The sequence below is a fragment of the Lissotriton helveticus genome, chromosome 1_1, assembly GCF_964261635.1.
Source record: "Lissotriton helveticus chromosome 1_1, aLisHel1.1, whole genome shotgun sequence".
Taxonomy (NCBI): domain Eukaryota; kingdom Metazoa; phylum Chordata; class Amphibia; order Caudata; family Salamandridae; genus Lissotriton; species Lissotriton helveticus.
The window spans coordinates 475247188-475273382 of record NC_136057.1 but is presented as its reverse complement, the minus strand read 5'-3'; the positions used below and the strand labels follow the sequence as shown (position 1 = coordinate 475273382).

Below are 26195 nucleotides of genomic sequence, written 5' to 3'. Positions count from 1 at the left end.
TCTCTGCATCTTACCTACAGTTAATTGAACGTATTTGACTTTAGCAGGCTTGGATGCACTGCGAGCCCCCTCTTATTAGTGAAATAGACAGAAATACTTATATATTGTAATGTGATATACCTCATACTAACCCTAGACAGCCGTTGAAGCACGTTGTTGCTTCTGGCCAGAGGACTGTGTTATTATCCAGTGTTATCCAGTCTCCAGGGTACGTTACAAATGTATACTGAATAAGTTGGTAACTATGTCATTATCATATGAAATATCGTAATTTTTTTTTTGCAGAGTTTTATATAGAGCGAACTACACCCGAACCGAATCGGGTATCAGAGCACTTTACATAGCACCAGTTATGGTACATGAAGACACACATTCATTTTTAGGCACGGGGAGATTAAGTGATTTGCCCAGAATCACAGGAGGAGGTTTTGGCGTCGTTACTGAGACTCGAACCTATTCCCCAGGTCCGAGGTCGAGCGCCCTAGCCGTTAGCAATTTCGCTATTGCATTATTCACCTTCTTGCTTTATCAAATTGGCTTGAAAATGCTCCATTTGCCCACTCTTTTTGCAATATTTTCCTGGTTGAGGACCCCTCCAAACCCCTCTCATGATGGTTGAGCTCACCCCCTAACCTTGCTTGCAAGAGGGCACTCATCTAGAACATTTACGCCTCACCATTTTCACTGATCACCAGCCGCCACTGCCGGCAGCCCTTAAACGTCATGGTCACCGTCCCGGAGATCCAGCCATCACTGAACAACTGACTCACATCGGGGCACTTTCAGCCTTAAAATCCCGTCCCTATGTCGCACATTTTAAATAAAATAAGATCAAAAAAACCAACAAAAAAAACCTGACTTTAAGAATGTCCTGCACATATATTTTATTTTTCGACCTTCAAAAGTTTTTAACGTGGTATTTTGTAATAGTTTTACGTAACCACACAAATAAAAGAATTCCTCCTACTCCTCACTTAACTAACCCCACCCACCCATCAGTTAGCGCTATAAGAAAGATCATAGTCCCACCTGAGCACTTCCTGTTTTGTTTTCTGTTTCAACAGTTATTGAGAACGAGGGATGCTGAGATATCTGTCAGACTTTTGTTTCCATTGACATCTGGTGGAGTCTTCCCCTGCTGGGCTTAGGGAGATCTCTACCCGCGATGTGGGACCCGCTTTTTCTCTCTCTCTGTATTGTACAGTACCCTCTGCTTCTGCAAAGGCGAGTGCATGCTCTTTGGGTTAGTTATGCTTCCAAATTTGCGCATTCGCTATTATTTCAGCCTGTGGAGGACAGACTTTGCTGTCATCATGGAAGTGGTTTCAAGTGGATTTTACCAGCACGATCACCCTGAGTATTTCAGTGAATTTTAGCAGGAAATGGTGCAGTCATGCGTTTGTTTGACTAGCATGCAGATTGCGATTATGAGAAAGCATTAGTTGAAGAGGAGAGATTGTTCTCCCTCATCCTCTTCAGATCGGTCCTTTTTCACCTTCTCCCCCACTCCAGAAGTCTTGTTCTGGATATGATGAGGCCAGAATGAAACAATTGATTTTGGAGACTCTTACCTCGCTGAAGAAGAAGGGTGTCTCCCACTCTACTGCTGCCGGTTAGAGTATTTATTCTGATATGTCTGACTCTAAGGATTCTGATGTCACAGGTGGCATGGGAGCATAAAGGCAACTATGTTCTAAGAGACATGATTCCTGAAATGTTATCTCATGTCAGAGATAATATAGGATTTCCTCAGGAAGAGGCTTCTTCTTCTTTGTAGAAGGATACTGTGGTAAATGAATGTTGTCAAGTCCACTTAGTAGTTAAGATCCTTTATTCAGGTTACCTGGAAGGAACCTGAATAGTTCCTTCCAGGTACAGTGAAGATATTGTTTACTACAGATACGGTGTTGCCTGAATTCAAGAAGCCTCCCAGCCCCTTATTGCCCATCCATCAGTTTGTACAAGATGTAGTTCTGAATGAATGGAAAGACCTGGAGTGAATTTCTGTCCCACACTTTATGGCAAAGCTGTATTCATGGGAGAATAAGGAGGGCATGATGCCTGATGTGAAGCATGTGGATTTGGTGGTGGCAAGTTTGGTTGGACGCTCTTCCTTGTCTGAGGAAAATATGTTAAGAGAAGCTGCAGACAAGAAGGTTGATATCACTCTTAAGAAGGAAAATTCCGGATCACATCTGGCTTTAAGGGCTGGTATGTATGGGGCTCATGTGACTGAGTCACTCCTCACAGATTTTAAGGAACTGTTCAGGACCAAGCAGGTGGAGAGTCAATGCACTGAATTCCTTGAATCTACGGAGAAGCAGGCAGAGTTTTTGTCTGACTTTACTCTGATTCTGTTTGAGCTTCTGCCTTATCATGTGGAGTGCCCAGTGCGGGTTGCTTAAATCTATATTTAAAAGGATGGAATTTGGATTCTGCCTAGCGTACAGTAGCCCTCGAATGACCATTTATGGTTCAACGTCTTTATTGCAAAGAACTGGAGGACAAACGTCATAGAATTTATAAAGAACAGAAACATTCCTTTTCAATCTGAAAGCAACAGCAGCAACAGAATAAAAGTTCCTTCTCTTTTGTCTAAATTATTTTGGCAACCATCCCAAAGAAAGCAGAATTCTGATGGGGGTCGGAAGTTCCAAGACAAGTCTTTCCATTCCAAATACCAGAAGAAACAGAGACAGGAGTTGAACAAGTCAAATTAGCACTCCTGACTATGCCAAGTACCAAGGGAGAAGTAGCTTACTGCCAGAGGTTGGTGGCAGGCTTCAGAGCTTTAGGTCATCTTGGCAGCGGATGACAATGGACAAATGAGTCCTAGGGATCATCCAGATGGGGTATCAGATAGAGGTTGCAACCCTTCCAGTGTTCTCAGGGACCATCTCCACACCTATTCTGAGGGACCGAGCCAAACGTATGGCACACCTGGAGGGTATTCAGTCTCTCCTGTCGAAAAAGGCAATTGTTCCAGTACCTCCCGACCAATGGGGAAAGAAGTGTATTTAAGTATTTTCTTGGTACCGAAGGTTAAGGAAGAATTTCATATTGTGATCAATCTGAAATCGCAGAACAAGTATGTGTGCAAAATTCCCTACAAGATGGAGACGTTACAGCACATCATTCCATTGATTCAGTCTCAGTGTGAGATGACAACACTGGATCTCATGGACGCCTACCTGCACATACTGATGGAGCACCAATCCCAGCAGTAGCTCAAGTTTTGTGTACAGGGCCAGCATTGGCAGTATTGCGTTCTCCCATTTGACATTCGCTCCTCACCATGAGTTTTCACCAAAGTGGTGGCCCCACTGGTAGCTCGCTTTCATCTTCAGGGAATTTCCCTCCTTCCCTAACTGGACGATAGGTTGAGCTAGGCCCCATCTGTAAAGATTATGGAGCAGTATTTATTTTGAACCATGTCTATGCTCATCAACCACGGCTTTCTGCTCAACTTGCCAAAGTGTCAATTGCAAGCTTCCACTAAGATCCAATTCATAGCGGGGCTCTTCGATTCCATAGAGGGCAAGGTCTTTCTCCCATTGAACAGAATACTCCAGCTTTAGCTCCTTTTGCAGAATTTCCTAGCTCAGTCATCAGCCAGTCTGCATGAATGGATGGAAGTTCAGGGTAATATGGCTGCTACTGTGTTAACAGTTCCTTGGGCGAAGTTGCATTTGTGTCCATTACTGTGGCATCTGCACAAGTTTGTCACCGTTCCAATTTGCAGCTTGGAGATACCTGTACTAGTCTCTCAGACATCCATCCAGGATCTGCAGTGGTGGGTCCATACTACCAATCTTCTGAAGGGTATTGTTATGCCGCCTTCTACTCCCAACAGCCTGATGACAGATTCAAGTTCTCTGTGTTGAGTGCTACATAGGACGACTTTGCTGTACAGGCCCGTTGGACGGCACTGGAAGCGAACAGGCCATCCTATTGGAGGGAGCTATCTGCAGCGGAGAGTGTGCTGTGCTACTTCCAGCCCCATGTGGAAAGGTTCAATGTCATGGTAGGCTCAGACAGTACTGTGACTGTTGTGCACATCAATCATCAGGGAAGTGCACGCAGCCAGTCTATAAATCTGGAGCATTGTTCATTGGCTCAGTGGGCAGAAATCCATCCCCTCTCTCTATCAGCGATCCACCTCAGAGACTTGGATAACACGACTGTGGATGTGCTCAGTCACAAGTTTCCCTCTTCTCTCACTTTGCAATTGGCCAAGAGGACCCTTCAGATGATCATTCATCCAGCTGTGGATTTCTTCAAGATACACTGTTCCAGTGGTTTTGTTTGAAAGTGAGCAAAATGGGGCTTGGGGGCATTGATGCCTTGATTCTGCCATGGCCCACTCTGCTTCTGTATGCTTTTCCTCCCATTCCTCTTATCCAGAGGTTTCTGGGGAAGATCAGGCAGGAGATGGTGCAGGTGGTGGCAGTTCTTCCCTTTTGGACCCAAAGGTCTTGATTTCGTCCGTTGAAGAGTCTGGTGGTGTTGCCTCCATGGATTCAGCCCCATATTCCTTCTTTGAGGCAGTTTCTGGACCTTCCTTTTCCTGTTCCTTTAACCCTTGCAGTTTGGAGGTTGCACAGAGAGCTTTAGAGAAGCAAGGCCTTTTCTCTTCTGTGGTACAGGGTCCAGGAGGGGTTCTACGCTCCCATCCTATTCTGAGCATTGGACTAATTTTGATAAGTGGTGCAATTCTCATAGTCTGTCTTCTATCACTTGCCCTACTTTTGTTTTTCTACAGTCCGTTTTGGATGGTTCTGAGAAAGGTTGCTCTCTTTCCCTTTTGAAAGGTGAACAATGGTCGGCAAGTAAAGCTTTCCGAGATTCTGTCAGTCTGTCTGCTGATGGAAATCTTTTGGTGTCCCTGATGTTTTGGAGTCTTTCTCTTTCTTAGCTGCCTGTGCCTCCTCCTATTCCATCATGGGATCTTCCTTTGATTCTCAAGTCTCTTCAATCTCCACCTTTTTAACCTTTGGAAACCATGGATCTTAATCGTTTGTCTTTTCAAGTTGCCTTTTTGGTGGCATTTACTTCAGCCAGGTGCCTAGGCGAACCTTCTACCTTACTCTGTTCTCCTCCTTTCCTTCTCTTTGTAGAGGTCCCTGTTGTTTTACAATTGTATTACATTTTCCTTCCTAAAGTGCAATCAAAATTCCACTCTTCTCAGGAATTGACTCTTCCTACTTTCTGTCCTTCTATTTCTTCCGAGGAAGATTGTTTATTACACTCTCTTGATGTTAAGAGTGCCCTATCTGTTTATATCAACAGATCTGCTACTTTCTGGACTTCAGATTCCTTGTTTGTGACTTTCGGTTTGTCTGGATATGGCAAGAAGGCAGCTAAGGTTACCATCAGTCGGTGGATCAAAGATACTATGAAACTGGCTTATCAGGGTGCTGCTCTCCCTGTTCCTGCCACTGTGCAAATTTCCTCCACCGGAGGGTTTCTGCTTCATGGGTAATGCTCAAGGGGGTCCCTTTGGAAGAGATCTGCCAGGCTGGCACTTGGACTACTTAGTGCATGTTCATCAGACATTATCAGTTGATTTGTGTTCAAGATGCATGTAAATAAACTGGTTCTGTTGTGTTTCAGGCGCTGGTTCCAGTTAACTGTTTACATTTCTTCCTGTATTTCTAATATAGTATTAAAATCACTTGGGTGTGCATTTCCTTGCTGTGTAAGCTTTCTTTGTTCAGACGTGGGTTGTGACAAAAGCCTTCATCTGGATATATGTTTGCTTTGGTACACCTCATTAGTGATGACTGGATCAAGGACGAGGGACATGGAGGTAATGCCCTGATTGCTTACCAGCAATCCTCATTATTCCTAGTCAAACAAGTCCTCGACCCAGTCATACTTCCCACCACCCTCTCAGTATCAGGCATTTGTGGTGCTTGGTATTAGAGGAAGCCTTCAGGTGAGGCTATGTTCTTACAGCCTTACCTGGTGGATGGATGGGGTTAGTTAAGCATTTGTTGTTTTGCTTCCTGTTTCTGATTGGTGACAATCCTCATTAGTGATGACTGGGTAGGGGACAAGTTGGACTAAGAGTAATGAGGATTACCAGTAAGTAATCAGGGCAATATGCCACACATCATACCAGTTATCTTTTAGTATGTGCTATTGTTTTCAGTCAACAACGCAGAAAATGCTGAGAAATGTAGTCTCGTGGTTAAGAAGGAATTTAGGCCAGATGTAGGTAGGCTATTACCGGTCGGTAACGGCCGAAATCGGCCGTTACCGACCGGTAATTGACTTTTGAGATGTAGGTGGTATATTTACCGATTCGGTAAATAACGAATCGGTATTTACCGATTCGGTATTTGCCAAATCTTCATTTACCGATTCGGTATTTACCGAATTGGTAAATGAGATGTAGGAAGCACTGCAAACAGTGCATCTGGGCTTTAAGGATTCGTTATTTTTACCACCAACTATTAGTTGGTGGTAAATAACGAATTCCTATGTAAATGCAAATATGTGCATTTACACCTGTGCCATGTGACAGACATACATGCCCTTAGGGCATGTATGTGGGCCACATGTGCACACAAGCACTAATCAGGGGTGCAACAGGGTGTCAAAGTGACACCCTGCCACCCTTGACTTTTTACAAATTTTACCGAATCGGTACCGATTCGGTAATTGACAATCATTCCTATGGGCCTCAAGGCCCATAGGAATGAATGACAAATACTGAATCAGTAATTACTGATTCGGTAAATACCGAATCAGTAATTACCGGTTCGGTAAATACCGAATCTTAACGGTTCGGTATTTTTACCGACTTTTTACCTACATTGCATTTACCGATTCGAAAATACCGAATCGGTAAAATTCGGTATTTTCGAATCGGTAAAACACAATTACCTACATCTAGCCCTTGTAAATCACAAGTCCCCTTGTTTTTATTACTGCTGGTTGAAAAACTTGAATTGGGTTAAAACACCACAATGATTTGCATGAAAGCAACTGAATGAACTAAATACTAGAAGCAGTTACGTTACAATCCCTCAAGACATGTGACTGGATTGTACTTTACCCAGTAGCCTGCTGATTGCAGGAGTAGTTTAAGTCCAGGCACGCAGTGGGGACAGACGTGTTCCAAGGAGTTATGCAGCTGTGCGCCTTCAAACAGTTCTCTTGGATATTGGTGGAGTGATGCAGTGCGGAAGTCTTCACGAAGGTGCTCTCTGGGTACCTGCATGACCCCGGAGGATGAGTAGAGGCCAAGGGGCGGAGCCCACCAGGCCAAGTGGGGCCATGAGCGAGTCCTGCAAGACAAATAATTCAAGAGTTGTCAGCCCATGCGAAAAACACTAAAAAATCTCCTCAGACTTGTACAATCATCTTGAAAGGCCTGCGCTCCCAATTACTGCACAAAATAGACCAGTTAATCATTTTTGATGTAAAAACACGTCTTTATTATGTGTGCTTAAATGTGAACGGTATGCTTTTATGTCCACCATTCACTCTGTTAATTAGTTCGCAAGTTCACTGTGTGGTGTTATCTATGTGCCTTTTGACTCCACTTGCACAACGTCTGAATTTTTGTATTTTAGCGGTCCAGAGAAATTATCCAAGGACACTTGAGGAGTTTGGGGCAAAACCGGCTTTAATCACTTGCAGGAGAAAAGTCAAGGCATTGATCCCGAATGATGGGAGGATGACAGATGTGGCAATAAAGGCTGCATGTTTATTTACTTCATGTTTGCTTACAAATAAGTAATGAGGAAAAAAGACTCTGCTGCAGTTGATGGTAAAATAACCACAACTGGCTGCTTACCTAAAAAAAAGATAGAGTTTGATATGGCAGTTAACAGTCGTTCATCCTAAAAAGCTTTTGACAGAATGATTGCAGCAGAGACGAAGCTGTACACAAACATCCAACCCCTGCAGGCACCACGCCCATGCACGTCCAAACTCCTCACCACACACCATGTCTTGGAAAACGAGGCAGTATCTGTGAGGCTTGCACAAATAACATGTCTACATTTGTCCTTCACTGGGAGCCAAACACCCCATTGTAGCGCCTGACTCTCAGAGGGCAGCGTTGCAGAGCAGTCTAAGGCTCACTCAAGGGAGGTGGTGTGGCCTAGTAATCGCCATTTGCAGGTACGGAGAACACTCAATAATTGATTGTACAGTCTGTACTTTGCTTTATATTTATTAAACACACACACTACTCATTACCATGCAACAATTTACAAATATACATAAGCTGTTGGAATTACTTTGTGACATTGCATAACATTCCCATCCCTCCCCAAGGGGTGGTGGGGCCTAGTACCACCATTCCCATGTATGCACATCATCTTTCCCCCTAATGCAGTGGGTTGACCATAACTTGGAGTGAGGGCCCTGCCCACTGGCACCATCCCAGTGGCAACCCACCCCAGTATCTTCACAAGCATTACAAATGGGAACTCCTGCCATTCAGACACATAACCCTGACTGAGCATCTCATACAGACCATACAGTATACACCTCTACATCTTAGTGGCTAACAGTCTAGGTTGTTCTTCACCGAACACAGTAGCAAGAATACATGTTTAGGGAGGGTACTCAACATATCTGATAACAGTTATAATGCATTGCAAGTAAAGTCCCTAAAAGGTTTCACAATGATAATCACAGGATTAAGCATGTATAGCCGGACACCTTAGCAGGAATGTCCAGCAACATAACCCCACTTTGCTTATGATTTCACAATACACCTCTGGTTTCCAGTCCCCGAAAGAAACAACACCATGCAAATGCACCACTTGTGCAATTACACCTTTCCACCTCTAGGAGTATCATATCAGTGACAATCCATGTTTGACCCTGCACACTTCAGTGCAGCCCTAAGCTTCCACTCAGGATTGTAGAATAAAAGTTCCAGCATGAGGTAGTCTTGAAAAACCATGGCTAACCTTTGAGGGGTTCTTTCTTTTAAGTCCCCCAGAGACTGAGGCTAGGGACTTCAAATCTTCCAGTTGGGGGGAGTTTGCATGCTCCTGCAGCTTGCCCTACACCTCCTCCAGCACTTGGTGGTGACCTCCTCCTCCGGGGGCCACCAGACGCCAAAACGAGTAGATTTCCAGATGCTTGCAAGGCATTATGGGGCACTTTGGGGCACTTCATGCTCTACGCGTGCATATCAGAGCAGTGGCTCTCCCGCTGCTCCGGGGAGAGCCACACTGCCACTTCTGGTGGCCACACACCGCAACATCTCTGCCATTGGGGGCCCGGTCCCACCTGGACCCGTTACATGGCAGGTGAGTGAAGCGCAGCTTGGGGAGCCCACTCCCGGCCGCTCCTGCTGGCTCCCCGTCTGGCCAGCCACCTCATGTGCCCGCAGCTGTGGGGGAGTGCGATGGCACACCCCCCTTCTTGCCTTGGACTCTGGGGCCCGGAGTTAGTTGGCCCGGGCCCCCTGGAGCTCTTCACGGGGAGCACAATGGCACTCCCCAGCTTCATCTTCTTCCACCGGGGGCGGACTGCGATGGCACTTTCCTCCTCTTTACCCCAGCCACCGGGGCACAGATTTGGGAATCCCGGGCCCCCGAGATCTTCACGGGGAGCACAACGGTACTGCCCGGCATCAGCTTTGGTGGGGCTCAGAGTTGGGGGTCTGGGCCCCAGGAACCTCTTTGCGGGGATGCGATGGTGCTCCCTGCCACCCAGTTTCATCGGGGGCCAGGGTGGGCTCCTGGCACCCCCTGGGGGCACCTTCACTGGAGTGGGACAGGGCTCCCTGACTTTACTTCGTGGGGGGGGCTCAAGGGAAGCCTGTGCCCCGTGGTCACATTTCTGGGGGCGTGACAGCGCTCCCTGGAATTTCCATCTTCTGGGGACAGCTCCTGATACCTGACCCACCCCTGGGGCACATCTAAGACCAGCGGCGGTGCCACATGTTGCTTCGTCATTGGTCATCTCGACGTCAAAGGTTGCCTACCTTCTAGGGGGCATATCCCAGCCCCCAGGCAGACGATTTTCACAATTTTGGCCTCTTCTTGCTCCTGGTGGCCAGCCCTAGCTACCTGGATCACTTTTTGCCACCGTCCTGGTCTCCAGGAGGGCGAACTCAGCAGGGAGCTGTCTTCACTGGCTCCATGCGCCTGCCTTTCACCTGGTTCTCCTTCGGGGCCTCTCTTCTTGTGCAGAGGCCCAGGCTTCTCCTCAGTAGCCCTGGACTCCCTCCAAGGCGCAGCAGTCTTCTCTCACAATGGGGACACCGGTGCAATCCACATGCAGTCTATTCCATCATGAGTTCACTGTGGGTGAGTCCCAGCTTATCAGGCTCTCCCACAGTAAAAGATCAAAAATTAGGAGTTCAAAAAGCAAAAAATCCAGGCGCCTCAGATAGTCAGAACCACCTTATAACACCATGGATATATATAGCCAACCAGGATAACACCTACCCAGTGGCTTGACATTTTAGGGAGGCCCACCATAGCAACAACAGTGGTCTCAAATATTTTGTCATCGATGCAGTTACATCCAGCAGGAGGGGCGGTGACAGAGAATCTAAACTCCGGAGGTTAGAGACACAGTATATTCTCCACTAGATTCGAAGACCCCTGGTGGCCTCAACATCACTGAAGATCTGCACACTTTCCTGGGTTAAGGTATCGTTCCCTGATTACGCCATGATAACATCGGGGTGTAGAATTAAGTCAGTGTACGTTCTACCACTGAAGATCTGCACACTTTCCTGGGTAAGCTACCGTTCCCTGATTACGCCATGATAACATCGGGTTGTAGAATTAAGTCAGTGTACGTCCTACCACTAGGGATTAATGCCCGGGTTTACAACAAGATTTGATCACTGTTAAATTTGGGGGTCTCTAGTTGGCACAGGTAGGTACTTGTGACAAATAGGGACCCTTGCCTCTAGTCAGGATAAGGGGATAACACTCCTAAATAACCCCTGCTCACCCCCTTGATAGCTTGGTATGAGAAGACAGGCTTATCTCAGAGGCAGTGTGTAAAGAATTTGTGACCACATACAGTAACCCAGCGACAACATTACAGATGGACACCACACAAGATTTTATATAAAAAATAAGTATACTTATATAGAGTTATCACAAGACCATAAACAACAAAAATACACAATACTGTTACTTTAAGATGGTAGTTTTAGCTTAGTTAAGTTCAGTTCTTAAGATGTGACACTTTGCGTCAATGTACCTTACGATGCGTTGCCCTTTCACGACAAGCAATGTCGCAGTGAGGGAAATGCGGCAAAGTTCTGGTGCAAAGAAATAAAGACGTGAAGATCTTCCAGATGCGGCACGCTTCTCCGGGGATGCGAGAAGTTCTCGGTTCGATGCGTGGACTGCAGTGGCGAAACCCTTATTCAGAAGTGTGACGGCAACAGCTTCAGCTGCGACACTCTTCTCCCACGTTTGCGTAAAACTTATGCACAATGCGACAACTACAGCTGCGACATCCTTGTTCAGAAATGCGACGGCAGCAGCTCCGATGGCGGTGCGCTTCTTGGGGGATGCGAGGCGCTTTCCTCGATGCGGTGCAATATGACAGTTCCAGCAGCGACACCCTTGTTCAGAAGTGCGGCGGCAGAAACAGCGATGGCGACGCACTTCTTCCTCATTGCAAGACTCTTCTCTCGATGAGGTGCAATACGACAGCTCCAGCGGCAACACCCTTGTTCAGAAGTGCGACGGCAGGCAGCAGTGATGGCGACACGCTTCTTCTTCATTGCGAGATGCTTCTCTCGATGCGGTGCAGTGCGACAACTCCAGCGGGGACACCCTTGTTCAGAAGTGCGACGGCAGCAGCAGCGACGGCGACACGCTTCCTCTTCGTTACGTCGTGCTTCCAGCTCCTTGCGACACACAGTTCCTCAGAAGGCCCAAAACAGCAGCAGGCACTTCCAAAAGAACTCTGGGGAGCTGGGGGTTGAAGTCTGTTGTCCCTGAGACTTCAGCAGGAGGCAAGCTCTTTTCCAAGCCCTTGGAGATCCTTCACAAGTTGAAAGCAAAGTACACAAAGTTCCTTTCTCCTCTCTTTGGCAGTAAGGCAACCACTGCAGGCCAATCCCTAAGCCGCACTTCAGCTTAGGAATAGTCTCTCCTCAGTTTCTTCAGGTTCCTCTTCTCAGCAGAGGTTTCTTCTTGTTTGTCCAAAAGTGATCTAATTTCTTGCGATCAGGGTCCCAATATTTATACCCCAAAATCCTTTGTTCTCTGTGGGGAAAGGGGCCTTTGCCCAGTCCAAACCAGTTCCGAAGCACTCTGTTTACCAGACTTCTCCTTTCCTTTCACAGTGCAGGGCAGAAACATCAGACGCCCCACAGGAGGTGGAGCCAGCATTCTCCTATCTAGATGCAGGTCTCTCTATTCACCACTGGGCTGACTCATCCTGTCTCTTGGAATCCCCCAGCCCTGTCACTCACAAACTCCAGACAAGGAATACACAACCTAGCAGAAGCAGGCTTGAAAGGTTAGACAAGGAAATACCTACTTTCTAAAAGTGGTATTTTCAAACACAGAATGTTAAAATCAACTTTACTAAAAGATGTGTTTTATCATTCCAGGCATACTAAACTCGAATTTCTACCATGTTCTCTGAGTCAGTTAGGATTATAAAATGTAATATTTCTACCAGCCCATTCTGGCCTATGGAGAACAGGTAGCCTTGCAATAGTGAAAAACAAAAATGGCTGTAATTCACTATTAGGACATGCCACACACCCCAGGGCCTGTCTTACCTTATTCTTACAATGCACCCTGCCCTTGGGCCTACTATAGGGGTTACTGATATGAAGAAAAGGGAAGGTTTAGGGAGTGGCAAGTGGGTGCACTTGCCCAGTCAGTGTGACAGTACCAGACAGCACACAGGCTTACAAGGCTGCTTCTGTGGGTGGCACAACTAGTGCTGCAAGCCCACCAGCAGCATTTGGATGTACACGCCCTGGGCACACTCAGTGCACTGTACTAGGGTCTGACAAGTAAACCAAATAGCCAAACATGGATTCACCAATTAATACATTCATTTTACAGTAGGGAGCACTAGCACTGTTGCACTGGATAGCAGTGGCACAGTGCCCAACGCATCTAACACCAGCAAAAATACATGAGGCAACAGCAAAAATGGAAGGGAGACCCATGGCAATGGTGCCAGGTCTAACAATCACAAATAAGCTGCTATTTTGCCCTGGCTGGTACTGGTTTTTTAGATATTTATAGATGAAATGAAAAATATTTGTATAGTATTTATTTATCTATTTATTTGTCTATATATTTGTTGTATTTATACACATTTACATATATTTATATATTTATATATTTATATATTAACCAACCACTACCGCAACCTGGAAAGTCTCCGCTTGAGGGTTGTTTTCTTTCCTGATGCATTACAAGGCATTTAAGCTAGGCATTCTATGGGTGTTAACTTGCAGCTATTAACTGACATAAGTGTCCTATGTAGTCTTTTGAGTGGGGTGAATCATACATACAAGTCATCCAGGTGCTATGCAAGTCAACATATATGATACCTTTGTGAATTAAACACCTTGCCTTAATGAATATGTGTGACAACAATTTTTTGTTTATCTATATCCTAACTGTGTACTTTTGAGAAATGGCACAAGATCGCAGTGAGATAAGTCTAACTGTGCCATCTGGAACCACCATCTATCAGCGAATATTTGATTTTTAACAGTCACTATTTTTTCTCCACTACACCACTTGCACATGGGCACTAGGGGCGGGTACATAGATTGTATCGACGGCAATGACCAACAGGGAATGATGTACATAGGGATTTATCCCACTATTCATAAAATTCAAATCTAATTTTACTGTGGAGAATGGACTGTTTACCAAATGACGATATTTTAAGCCATCACATGCATTGATGCAGAGTTTATGGTAGACAACAGCGTATTTTGCACATTCATACTAACGTGTACGCTATCAGCATATTTGCACATTTATTTACACCGGTACAAGAAGTGTAATGCCTGAAAACAGCAACGCTTTTAACATTTGTTTCAAATCTCTTTTGTTTTCCATAATGATAGTTAAGTTGTTTTCATATTATTGACTTTGATTATTCATTTGCATAACCTAATGTGATGTACCAATGATTGCCGAAATAACTTTTCTATGTCTATTGCCAGTTCTACCACGTGGTTGAATTTGAAAAATGCACTGTCACTTTAAATTCACAAGCTTTACAATGTTACTTTGTCATGTGAACAAATACACATATTATATGTATTCACTGAAAAAAGAAAAGGTTGCAGAGACATTATAGTTAGGTTCAAGTTTCACTCGTTCAAAACCTGTGAAATTCAGCAGTTATAGTTAGCTGAATGTCTGTAACACTCTGTGTCTAAATGGCTGTGTGGGTTGGTGAGGTACATGAATGGTTGTATGGCGTACTCATTGGTTGTCTGAGTACCTGTTTGGGGGCTGAGGGGGTGAATAAGTGGGTGTATGGGTTACTGAGTGTGTCTGTGAGGAGCAATATGGGCAATGGAGTCTGTGTATGGCTGTGTTGGTGAGTGAATGGATGTGTCTGTGGTATATGGGTGAGTAAGTGCATATGTGAAAGGCAGTCTAGGTGAGAGTTGGAGTATATGAGTTACTGTATGGGTGAGTGAGTGAATGTGAGAGTGGCTGAATTGGTGAGTGTGTGCTTGTGTCACTGACAGTATGGGTGAGTGAGTATATATTAGTATCTATATGAATAAGTGAGTGGGTGTGTGGATAACTGTTTAGGTGAGTAAGTGGCTGTGTGATTGACTCTATTGGTGAGTGAGTAGGTGTGTGAGAAGCTCTATGGGTGACTGACAGTGTGTGAGTGGCTGAATGGGTGTATGAGTGGATATATCAGTGGCTGTATTAGTGAGTGAGTTGGTGTATGAGTAGCTGTATGCGTGTATGAGTGGAAGTGTGTGTAGACCTATGAATCAGTGAGTGGGTGTGTAAGTACTGGTATGGGTGTGTCAATGGTTTTGAGAATGGTAGTGTGGAAGTTGGAGTCGGTGTATGAAAAGTTATATTGGGGTGTGAGTGGGTGCATCAGAGATTCTGGGGATGATGTCATCAGTGATGGAATTTGAGATGTCATCAGTGATGTCACTGACCCAGGCATGAGTGATTTAATATGTGAGGTCAATAGCAGTGCATTTGGGGCACGAGTTATAGTTAGCTCAGCTAACTAAAACTGCCGAATTTCACTGTTTTTGTACGAGTGAAACTTGAGACTAACTATAACATCTCTCTAACCCTTGGTTTTTTCAGTGAATTTCTATGTTTTTTAAAATTCTGTTTCCTAACTACAACGTTCCAGTAACCTTTGTTTTTTTCAGTGAATTTTTTAAGCTATTTTAACTTTTATTTCCTAACTAGAATCTGTAAACTTTGAAAATGTGGGTGTGAGAGTGGCTGTATAGGTCAGTGGCTGGGTGTGTGAGTGGCTGTATGGGTCTGTGAGTGAGTGTATAATATCTGGGTTATTACGTAAGGGCATGAGTAGTGCCTGGGTGATTGTATGATTGCATAGGTAGTGCCTGTGTGATTCTATGAGTGCAATTGCCAAGGACACACTGTGTCCGACAGGTCAACGCGTCACCTCCAGCTGCTTCAACACCCTCTGCATCCTCCGCAAGACCTTCAAGAGGATCCCCCCTGAGTCAAGGAAGACAGTCACCCACGCACTCATAACCAGCAGACTGGACTATGAAAACACACTCTACGCCGGCATCAACAAGTCCACACTCCGCAAACTCCAGACAATAAAGAACACCACCACCAGACTGGTCCTCGGCGTCCCCCGACATGAACAAATCAGCCAACACCTACGAAGTCTCCACTGGCTCTCCATGGAGCAAAGAGTCACTTTCAAAATCCTCACTCACGCCTACAAATGCCTACACAACAACAGACCCAAATACTTGAATGACAGAATCAACTTCCACGTACCCTAAAGAAACCTCCGATCTTCCAACCTCGCACAGGCCGAAACCCCGCACATCCAGAGCAGAGCAGGCGGAAGATCCTTCTCTCAAATTGCAGCCGAAACCTGGAACGAGCTACCAACAGACATCAGAAGAGCCCCCTCCCTGAACACCTTCAGGAAGACCCTCAAGACCTGGTTCTTCGGCTAAACAGATCTGCGCAACCCCCTCGGACCCCCCTCCCATCCATCCCAGCGCCTTGAGACCCTCACGTGTGAGTAGTGTGCTTACAATTTCCTGATTGATTGAGTGATTGAATACTGGGTGTGTTTGACAAAGTGGAAAACACATATATAGACATATTTTTTACATAAAGTTTCAGTGTAGCTATTTAGTAATATACTAATTTAACTTTCCCCTTTGTATTCATTTGTCGAAATAAGTACATCAAAAATGCATTTTCCTTCTTCACAGCAACACCGGAGGTCGCAATGATGTCACTAGTCAGGAATAACAATGACCAAGTGTAAAACAGATACATAGACATATTATACAGAAAGTCTGAGTCTAGCTGTTTACAAAATGGTTTAACTTTATTTTAACAACACATTTGTAAAAAAAAATTAGTTTAAAAAAATAACTTTCAACATCAGAACTCACGAATACGACATAACTCCTAAACAAAGAAATTTCATTGGTTTACACAGTGTTACAGCTAAATTTGCACAAGCACAATATGTGACAAAACATTGTCATGGGGTACAAATAAAAAATACTCTTGCTGGACTACATCCATGCTTTACCATATAAAAACATATCATGGCAATTGTCTAAAAGCACCAAGAAGGCAACACAAGGCTGAAGGACCCTCTACTTCAATAGCAGCTGCAACAACACAGGGACAGACAGTCCATTCAGAGGTCTAATCTCAACTTCAAGATTTGGCTTCAGAGTTTTCCTGGATGGCATCATAGTGCATGGATGGTGGTGTTGTAGTGAGTGCTGAAAAGAATCATAAATGTTGATTTTTTAAAAATGTTTGGCACTTCATAGTTGTTCTACATTAGCAAGCATTTCATTATCTTCTAATTTATTGTAACAGTACTTACATGTAACTTGCCGTGTGGACAAGTGAAAACATTTCTCTACAAATAAATACACAGCTAACTTTTGTCAGTTATCATTATTTTCTTTTTAAACACAAGTCAACAGTCCATATTTGAATCTTGTAGTGAGTGCGTCGACAACATATACAAACATACTCTGGTTTTTCGGGTCACACTTTGTTAATCTCTTTTTCAAAACTATCATCTGTAATACCAGTGTCCTGTTCTGCAACTCATCCTCTTAACTCATTTTCTCTAGGATCCTGCTCAGGACCAAAGAAACAAAACTATACATCTTCACAAACCTTTTCAAACCTTTTCTACATCTGCCATAGTACCATTCAAAAGTGCTCTATTAGTTTCTCCTAAACATAAAAGAGGAGTTTCACATAATACAGCCTCCTAACTAAAGTTTGCATTGTTGAGTGATGTATAGCTATCATCCTGGAATAATTAAAGGTGCGTTGACACATTTTCTTTAAAATCCAAGCCAGTGAGTGTCTCTGCAAATGTGCATTTTTTCCAATCTAGCAAGGATTCAATCCTTGTAAAGGACTTATTTTGTGTTTTAAACTTTGCCGTGAAAATATACGTAGGAATTTCCTTAATATGTCAATAGATTGCTGTCACATACTGCAAACACTACTACACTGCCATTTGTATACAGACGCCTGACTATGCCTTTCTTGTACCTCTTCTCCAATAACTATTTCTACATTTGTAGGTACCATCACCTCTTTTGCTATATGAGTGCCATTCTTCATTTCATAACATCATCCTCTGTAATTAATAGCATGAACTAATTTATTATCCTGGAGATAGCTTTCTTGATTAAAGAAAGTCTCCTGTACTAGAAGTATGTATGTATTCAGCACTAAAAACTGTACAAAAGTTACTTCTATTCACTAATGATTTTTGGGGGTTTTATCTCCTCATGCACAACACCATTTTGTAAAGAGTTTTCATTCTATTTATAATCAAAATGAAAAGCTTCCTCTTTAAAGCAAAGGACTTATCAACTACTCTCCTAACTTATTCTTCCTGTTTCATTGCCTCTCTCCTTCTTCTATACTTTTTCATAGTTCTCAGTAGACTTATAACTGCTCTACTATGAAACATCCTGGCACTGATTTCCTTAAACTGCATCTGTCCCCCGTTCAATGTTACATTCTTCCCTGTTCTTTTTATATAGATTTTGTCCACTGTTATTCTTTCTCATAGTTTGAATTTTATTTTCATTGTTTTGTAATCTTTGGAAATGTCCACAGATATTTAAAAAAAAATGATTTTGTCCCTTTTCTCTCATCATGTTTTCTTCCTTTGTGTCTCAGTACTGCATAGACACTGTAGTTGCTTCAGTTCCTTTTTCCTCAAAGCTTTTGTAGGCATTCTGTGTGTAGTTATGCAGATATTGTTCTGTAAAAAAAAAAGTGTATTTGAATTTTTATTCTAGCCAATGTACCAACTACTTTACTACTGGCTTGCACATAATACAAAAACAGTTTTTATATTATGTTGCAGTTTTAAATCTACAGATGAACCTAGCTACATAACTACAAGCACTTACTTCAATGTACCAAACCCATACAAAACACAAAACTTAATTTATTAGTTACCTTTATTTATATTATAGCACCCTCTGCTACAACACAGCTGTACCATATCTCAGTTCTCACCTATGCACACTAAAAGACCACTTACCCCTTTTGCACTATATTTTAAAATATACATTAACCCAAGTGTAAAAGTACATACAGTGTCTCAATAATGTACATCTGAAAACACAACATAAGAGCTATTTCTGTGGCTCTGTATCACTGGTAGATTTTATGTTTCAGTAGTTTTCTACTGAGATGTGTCAGATGTAAATTTTGAGAAACACTGCATATACAAATCTGCACATTAATCTGTATCACAGCATATAGCTAAATAATTCCTCCAGGTACATACAAACAATGTTTGACAGGTTACATATATAATTCACCAGATGGTTCTAAAACAGTACATATTCCTCACTAGAACTTATAAATAAATGTATTTCTGGTTGAGTACAACAATACTCCCTGAATGATTGGATAAGTGTATAGATAGTGCCTAGGTGATTCCCTCAGAATATACGTAGTGCCTGCATGATTCCCTGAGTATGTATAAACTACATCAGTGGTTCCATATCTGCATAGTAAGTGCCTGTGCATTCACATGACTATATTGCTACTATCTAGGTGATTGTATGAATGCATGGGTGTTTCCTGCATAGTTCAATGAGCACGTAGTTAGTGCCTCCTTGATTGGAAGAGTGCATGTGTAGTGCCTGGGTGATGGAATAACTGTGTAACTAGTGTGTGCGTGATTCGATAACTGCCTGAGTAGTGACTGAGTGCCTGGGTAATGCTTGGTAGACTGTAAAGTATCTCTATTTCCTGTTAGATACATAACAGTTGCGACTATATCTGTAACTCATTGTTTAACTCCTGTCAGTATCAAACTATCTGTTTTAGTGTATCTATCCTATGTCAGAAAAGTCTAGATATCACACTTTATATATAATTGGATACATGCCTCTCTACAAGCATACTTTGCTCTATTACTCAGCATGCACATGCATCAGCAAGTGTCTAAAACTGAAAACAATGAATCTCACTTTTTCAAAGCATAAAACCTTTTCTTAATGGCATACCTAAATCATTTCTCTAATTTTTCTTGTGTGTTTAAAACATATATTCAGCATTTCTCAAAGAAAAGTTTGGCGCACAAGAACTCTCAACATACATTCTGCACCATAAACTCTCCTCAATTTTAAACAGAGCATGTTTAATATACCGCCCTCACCACATTTATGACATTTCCATTATCTTTAAAGCACATAATCGCTATGTGAATATATGTGATTCCATAATAGATATACACCTTCAAGCCATCTTTCCAAAACTATATAGTTCTCTGCATCTTTAAATAAACTTAAGAGTCCCACCGTACATATAACTAACTGCAACCACAAACAAAAATTTCACCATCTAAGCATAGGCAAACTGGACATATAAGTAAAAAACACATTGATGATCACTTCCTAATACATACCTAACAAGTATTGCTACTTTATAATACATATACAAGCGCAAAACATTTTCTTATCTTTTATTTGTGACTACACTACTCCTGTTTAATATTGTGACTAAAAGTACTACAACTCCCAGAAAGCAAATGAAATAGACATATCTATTCTGCATATGATGCTTAGACATTTAAAACATGCTTACCTTTATATACATTCCTCATTGTAACTTTCAAAAATACTATCCTGCTACTTTTTTTATAAACCGCACATTGGAATAAAGAGCCACTAATTAATTTTCCTCTTAATTCTCAAAACATTTGGTACTAACATCTTAAACACATACCCTCTGATAGATACAGTTCATTTCATATATTTTTTTCATATCACTGTGCTACTCTTTTTTAACAAACTCCCATATATATATATCTTCATTTCTAATGTAAATGTTTTAAATAACTAAAAAGTTATATACATACCAGTTAATTGAGTTCATAGATTATATTGTTGTTTTAGCTCTTTCTGGATAGCTTTGACACTGGTAAAATTTGTAAAAACTAAGCACAAGAATAGTAGACCACGCTCATGGAAAGCAACTATAAAATAGCAGCCTCCTCAACTTTCCACTCTATGATCATTTTATACTATTCTATCACCACTTGTGAATGATTAGCATCTGTTAACCCTTTCACTCTCTTTCAAATGAGGTTTCTGTCTCTGCGTGTTCGCGATTTGTTCGCGATGATTGCGAAGTAATCGCGGAAAAAAACAGGAATCCAAACCTATATTTAGCTTCTGTTTTGTTTTTATTTAGATACTGCACAACAGTTTATTACATAGTCCTCAATTAGAAATTAAACTTTATCATTACTTAAATTATGTCATAACTTTTTTTTAAATGTTGTGACTCTTGAACCACCTTTCCCCCTATACACTCTTAGCTCACTGTATCTAGCAACAAAGTGGAACCAGTAGGTCACAAGTACACAGCACATTCTAGAAGGAACATGTTACTTCCAAATGAGAAACAGCTGGTGTGATTTACTGCACAGTTTCAAAAGCATATCTATGTCTGTATTACATATCTTTTTTTAAATAAACAACAGCCAATAATAGGACTTCTTACTAATGCATCCAACATACTAGCTAATTTTATTCACTTACTTACTGACAGCATCCAATGAAATATATATATATTAAAAAAAAGAATACACCTCCATTTTACCTGCTTTTCATTTGGAAATGTACGTCATTCCGCTCCAATCTTCTCAGGCTCTTCAAGCAGACATGGTATAATCCTAAGTTCAGGGTCATTGCAGAGAGCCTTTGCCAGACATGCATTATATGTCAGCAGCTAAATCCAGGAAGAAAGACAGTTGTAAGTTGGGGATGAATTGGGAGAGCAGGAGGTCCATTTACCCGACTTAAGCTTGATTTTATCGAGCTTCCACTTTGCAATGGGCTGAAATATGTTTTGGTCATTGTTTGCATATTCTCTCGCTGGGTGGCAGCCTACCCTACAAGAAGAAATGACAGCCTCACAGTAGCCAAATTAATATTGAGAGAACTGATTCCAAGATTTTGAATTCCAGTTACTTTGGAGACAGATAAAGGAACACATTTTAATAATGAGGTAATTCGGCTGATTTGGGCAGCATTTAAAATTGAACAGAAGCTGCATTGTGCCTATCAACCTGAAGCATCTGGAGTAGTCAAGCAAATCAATGGCACTATAAAGTCCAGATTAGAAAAGGTGTGTGCATCCACATCACTGAAATGGCCTGATGCTTTATCCCATGTACTGATGAGTTTGAAAAGCATTCCTGATAAAAAGACAGGATTGAGTCCACATGAAATCCTCATGGGAAGAGCAATGAGACAGGCATATGTACCAGTGAACAAACTGATAAATATATAGATGATCAGGTGCTTGACTATTGCAGAGGATTGGCTGAACTGGTGCATTCTGTGTCTCACCGGGTTGGGGAAGAAGCCACAACAATCCATCAAAATCAAGCTCATGTTTCGAGTCCTGGTAAGTGGGTCTACGTCAAGAAACACACAAGAAAAAGTTACTTAGACCCCAAGTGGCACGGACCTCATCAAATCATCCTGGTGACAATGGCAGTAAAGTGTGCTGGCATACCAAATTGGATATATGCAAGCCACACCAAACAAACCCTAGATCCACTTGAAAGACCGAAAGAGCCACCGCTGGTGAACCAAAAACAAAGGTCAGTGGCTGAAGTGTGTAAAGCTGATGAATCTAGAGTGATAGATTCTGACAAACTAACAGATGGTGAACAGCCAAGCACAAGTCGAGCAGAGTGAACAAGAAACTCTAGGGTTCCAGAGAGTGTTGATAAGCCAGAAAGAAGTGAGTTCACTGATGATCCAGAAGAAAGTGAATTTCCAACCGAACCAGAAACAGGTGAAACTGTATTCAAACCAGAAGGAAGTGAGTTCACAGTTGAAAGATAAGTTATTGTAGAAACAGAAGAACCTGAAGAAACTGAAAATCAAGAAAAAAGTCAGCCAGAAGAAAGGGCAAATAGGAAAAGACCAGAACAAAGTAATGAGTTAAAAAAAATCAAGAAGAGTCAGGGACAGAATTGGTGCGGAAAACATAAAGAGTAAAAATTCCAAGTAGAAAATAAAGAGCACCTGAGTGGACGTATGTAATACTAGAAGAAATTGAAAGCTCAGATCCAAGTGAAGAAAAAGAAAATTCTGACACAGAGCAAGTTGATGAAAGCAAATTAAGACCTCCTTAAAGAACTGTGACAATTTAAAGGGCAACCTTGGTGATTCAAAGAAAAAGGAATTAAGAATTCAAGCAGGGGGGCTAGAGAGCCCGGAGCAAGATGGCTGCACTTTAGTGCTGCTCTGCTGGCCGGTACTCCAGTCCGCCTATTATCCTGCCTAATCCTTGACATCCAAGGCGCTACTGCACAGATTTGTACCCCTCACTGCCTGCGGATCACTTTGCTGTGCTTTACCTGGTGTATACTGCCCTGTGATTGCATATATGCACCCCATCTGTCTGCAGTGACTCTCTGGTGGCGCCTGCACTTCCTGAGTACACGTGGCAGCTCTCCTGACCAACCATGGGGCGTACGGATAAGCAACAAGGCAAACTAAATTTTTACGGCAAGAAAAACCCTAAATCTCACACCCCTAATGCATCGGACACTGATACAGACCTTGATCAGGGTTCTGGTGCTAAGCTGGAGCGCTTGATGATGTCCATGCAGCGAAGTCTCCACACTATTGATAATTTGAACCTGCGTATGGATACAATGGCATCTAAATTGGATAAACACGGCGCACAGCTGGCTGAGGCTGAACAACACATCTCCACTGCTGAAGATCGGGTAGAGGCAGTCAGTACCTCCCGTGCCAGCATGGAAAAGCTGTCAGATGTCATCAGGGCTAAGAACGAGGATATTGAGGCACGGTCCCGAAGGAACAATCTTCGAATAACTGGCATTTCGGAGTCGACCAACACTGGGCCCATGGAGTAATACGTGGAGACACTTCTCACCTCCCTGTTAGGTGCGGAACACTTTTCGAAAGTGCTCATTGTTGAAAGAGCTCATCGCTTCTTAGCTGCCCGGCCTGTTCCAGGGGAGCCACCCGACCTATAATAGCCCAACTACTGAATTATCGTGATCGGGGCACTGCGCTACATCTGGCAAGGGAGAAGGGCAGCCTGAATTATCAGGGAATGAAGGTGGAGTTGTTCCCCGATTTTACAGTGGCAGTACAGCAGGCGCGCAGGGAATTTCATGCTGTGAAGAAAAAACTGCAATCGCTGCACATCGATTATGCAATGCTCTACCCTGCCCGCCTGCATATTTAGCATGATGGAAAGTCCCGCATCTTCGCAACACCTAAGGAGGCACTGCAATACATTCGGCAGCTCGAAAGGCGCTCTCCGAGATGAGAAAAAGTGGGAGACTCTGACTCTGATCGCTGATCTGCTAAGCTCAATATCTTTTTGTATTGGTTACTGTACATCTGCTGCAACTGTTATTGGCTTGGCTGCCTCTACATGTTAGCTTGGGACGTCTTCAATATTCTGATCCGCAATTTATCTATGTCACTGTGTCCTATTGTAAATGCCCTTGTTTCTCTTAATTAATACTGCCTTTGTTTATTGTAATGGTATGATTGATGGGACAATTGCCAGAGGCTTGAGGGCCTTCTTTATTGTTCTAATGTAAGGAGCCGCCTTATTGCTGAAGTGGTATAATTTGAATGGCTTATCACTTTAAGTCTCGGCCCACCCTGTTCCCCACAGGATGCCAGTGGCCGCTAGCGCTTCTCTAAATGGGAAATCTCCACAAAGTTATTACCTCTGTTATGGCACATTTCTGTGTCTGGGTTGCAATGTTTTATGACTGGAGATCCTCCTTGTATGCTCTGTTAGTTCTGCAACGAGTCCTGTGGCTCTTAGTTTTCTGTTCTACATGGGAGTGTCACAGCAGGCTTCTTCTGCTGAAGTGGGTGGGGTGGGTTGTTGGGAATCACTCTGTTGGATTGTACATTGGCAGTCCACTGTGGTTATGGTATGGTAAGGAGGGTGGCACTTTACAGACATAATGACAGGTATATGCACTTTACGGACGGGGTATGACTGACTCCAGTGACATGGTGTTATCTTGGCTTAGCTGGAATGTACGGGGCTCAATAGTCCGAAAAAAGTGCGCCAGGTTCTTTCTTATCTGGATCGTCACCAGATCCGAATAGCTCTCCTACACGAGACGCATCTCACCAAGCAGGCGGCTTCTAAAGTTGCTACGAGATGGGCCGGGGTAAAGCTGGCGGCCTCCTACTCCTCTTATGCGCGAGGGGTGATGATTCTGATTAAAAAAGGTACCCCCTTTGTGCCACTCGTTGTGGAAGAGGACGATGATGGGAGGTATATAATAGTTCAGGGGATGCTAAATGGTAAATTGTTGGTGTTAGTTAATAATTATGGTCCTAATATTGATCACCCCACCTTTTACGACACCCTATGGGGGAAGCTTTATAAGTTACCCCCTTCTACAGTTATTTGCGGGGGTGATTTCAACATGACTCTGGACCCCTCCTTGGACAGAGTGTCTATGACAGACTCGCCTCCCAAGAGGGCAGCATCTACGCTGCAGGACGGTATGCTGACACTGGGACTTGTGGATGCCTGGCGACTGCGCCATCCTTGTAATAAGGAGGGTACCTGTCACTCGTATGCCCGGCATGCCTGGTCCCATGTAGATTTATGGTTGCTAACCCGTGACGCAAATGACTGGATAGTACGGATTGAACACCTGCCCAGAACACTGTCGGATCACTCCCCTGTACATCTTCGTATGGCCCTGCCGGCTCACATTTCCCCCCATTTCAGTGGCGGCTCCAGCCCTCCTCCCTGCTGGATTTGGTGTTTTGTGAGGGCGTTCGGGAGGCCATTACTGATTACTTCACACACAATAATGGGTTGGTTGACACTGTGGGGGTGCTATGGGAAGCCTTTAAGGTGACTATACACGGGGTCTGTATTGGTCTCCAAGCGGGGGTTCTTAGATCACTCAGGGGCACCATGGCTACACTAGAGCATGAATTGAAGGGTTTGGAACAGCAGTATGACAATTTGCCTGACCCATCTGTGCTTGCACTTATTAAAGAAAACGTTGTATAATATAATGAAAGTGGCTGACCAAGAGATGCATCATATGTCCCGGAGAAGCAAGACCAGATATTATGGAAAGGGTGGTAGACCCGGCAGAGCACTAGCTGCCTGTATTATGGAACCTAGAGGTGGAGCATACACGGTCAGCTCCATCACAGTTGATGATGTCACTTACCATGACACCTCCAATATCCTACAGGCATTCGCCAATTACTACACAGACATGTGTGCTTATTGCCCAGCTGCGGATGAATCTGAGCTGCAACAATACTTTGATGATACAGCACTAGTATGGCTCTCTCGGGGACAACAGGAATTCTTAATGCACCCATCACCTTAGATGAAATAAGAGACGCTATTGCATCCCTTCCCAATGGTCAATCAGCGGGCACTGATAGTTTGCCAGCGGAATTCTATAAAACT

At 43.3% G+C, this 26195-nt stretch overlaps 1 protein-coding gene across 1 annotated transcript in view; it reads right to left on the bottom strand.

Annotated features, from left to right (window-relative positions):
• Positions 1-26195, bottom strand: part of MYRFL (myelin regulatory factor like) — an 874676-nt gene that overhangs the window by 631381 nt on the left and 217100 nt on the right. The window contains exon 4 of the mRNA XM_078673905.1: positions 7064-7295. Coding sequence (XP_078530031.1) covers positions 7064-7295 — 232 coding nt within the window. The remainder of the gene's footprint in view (positions 1-7063; positions 7296-26195) is intronic.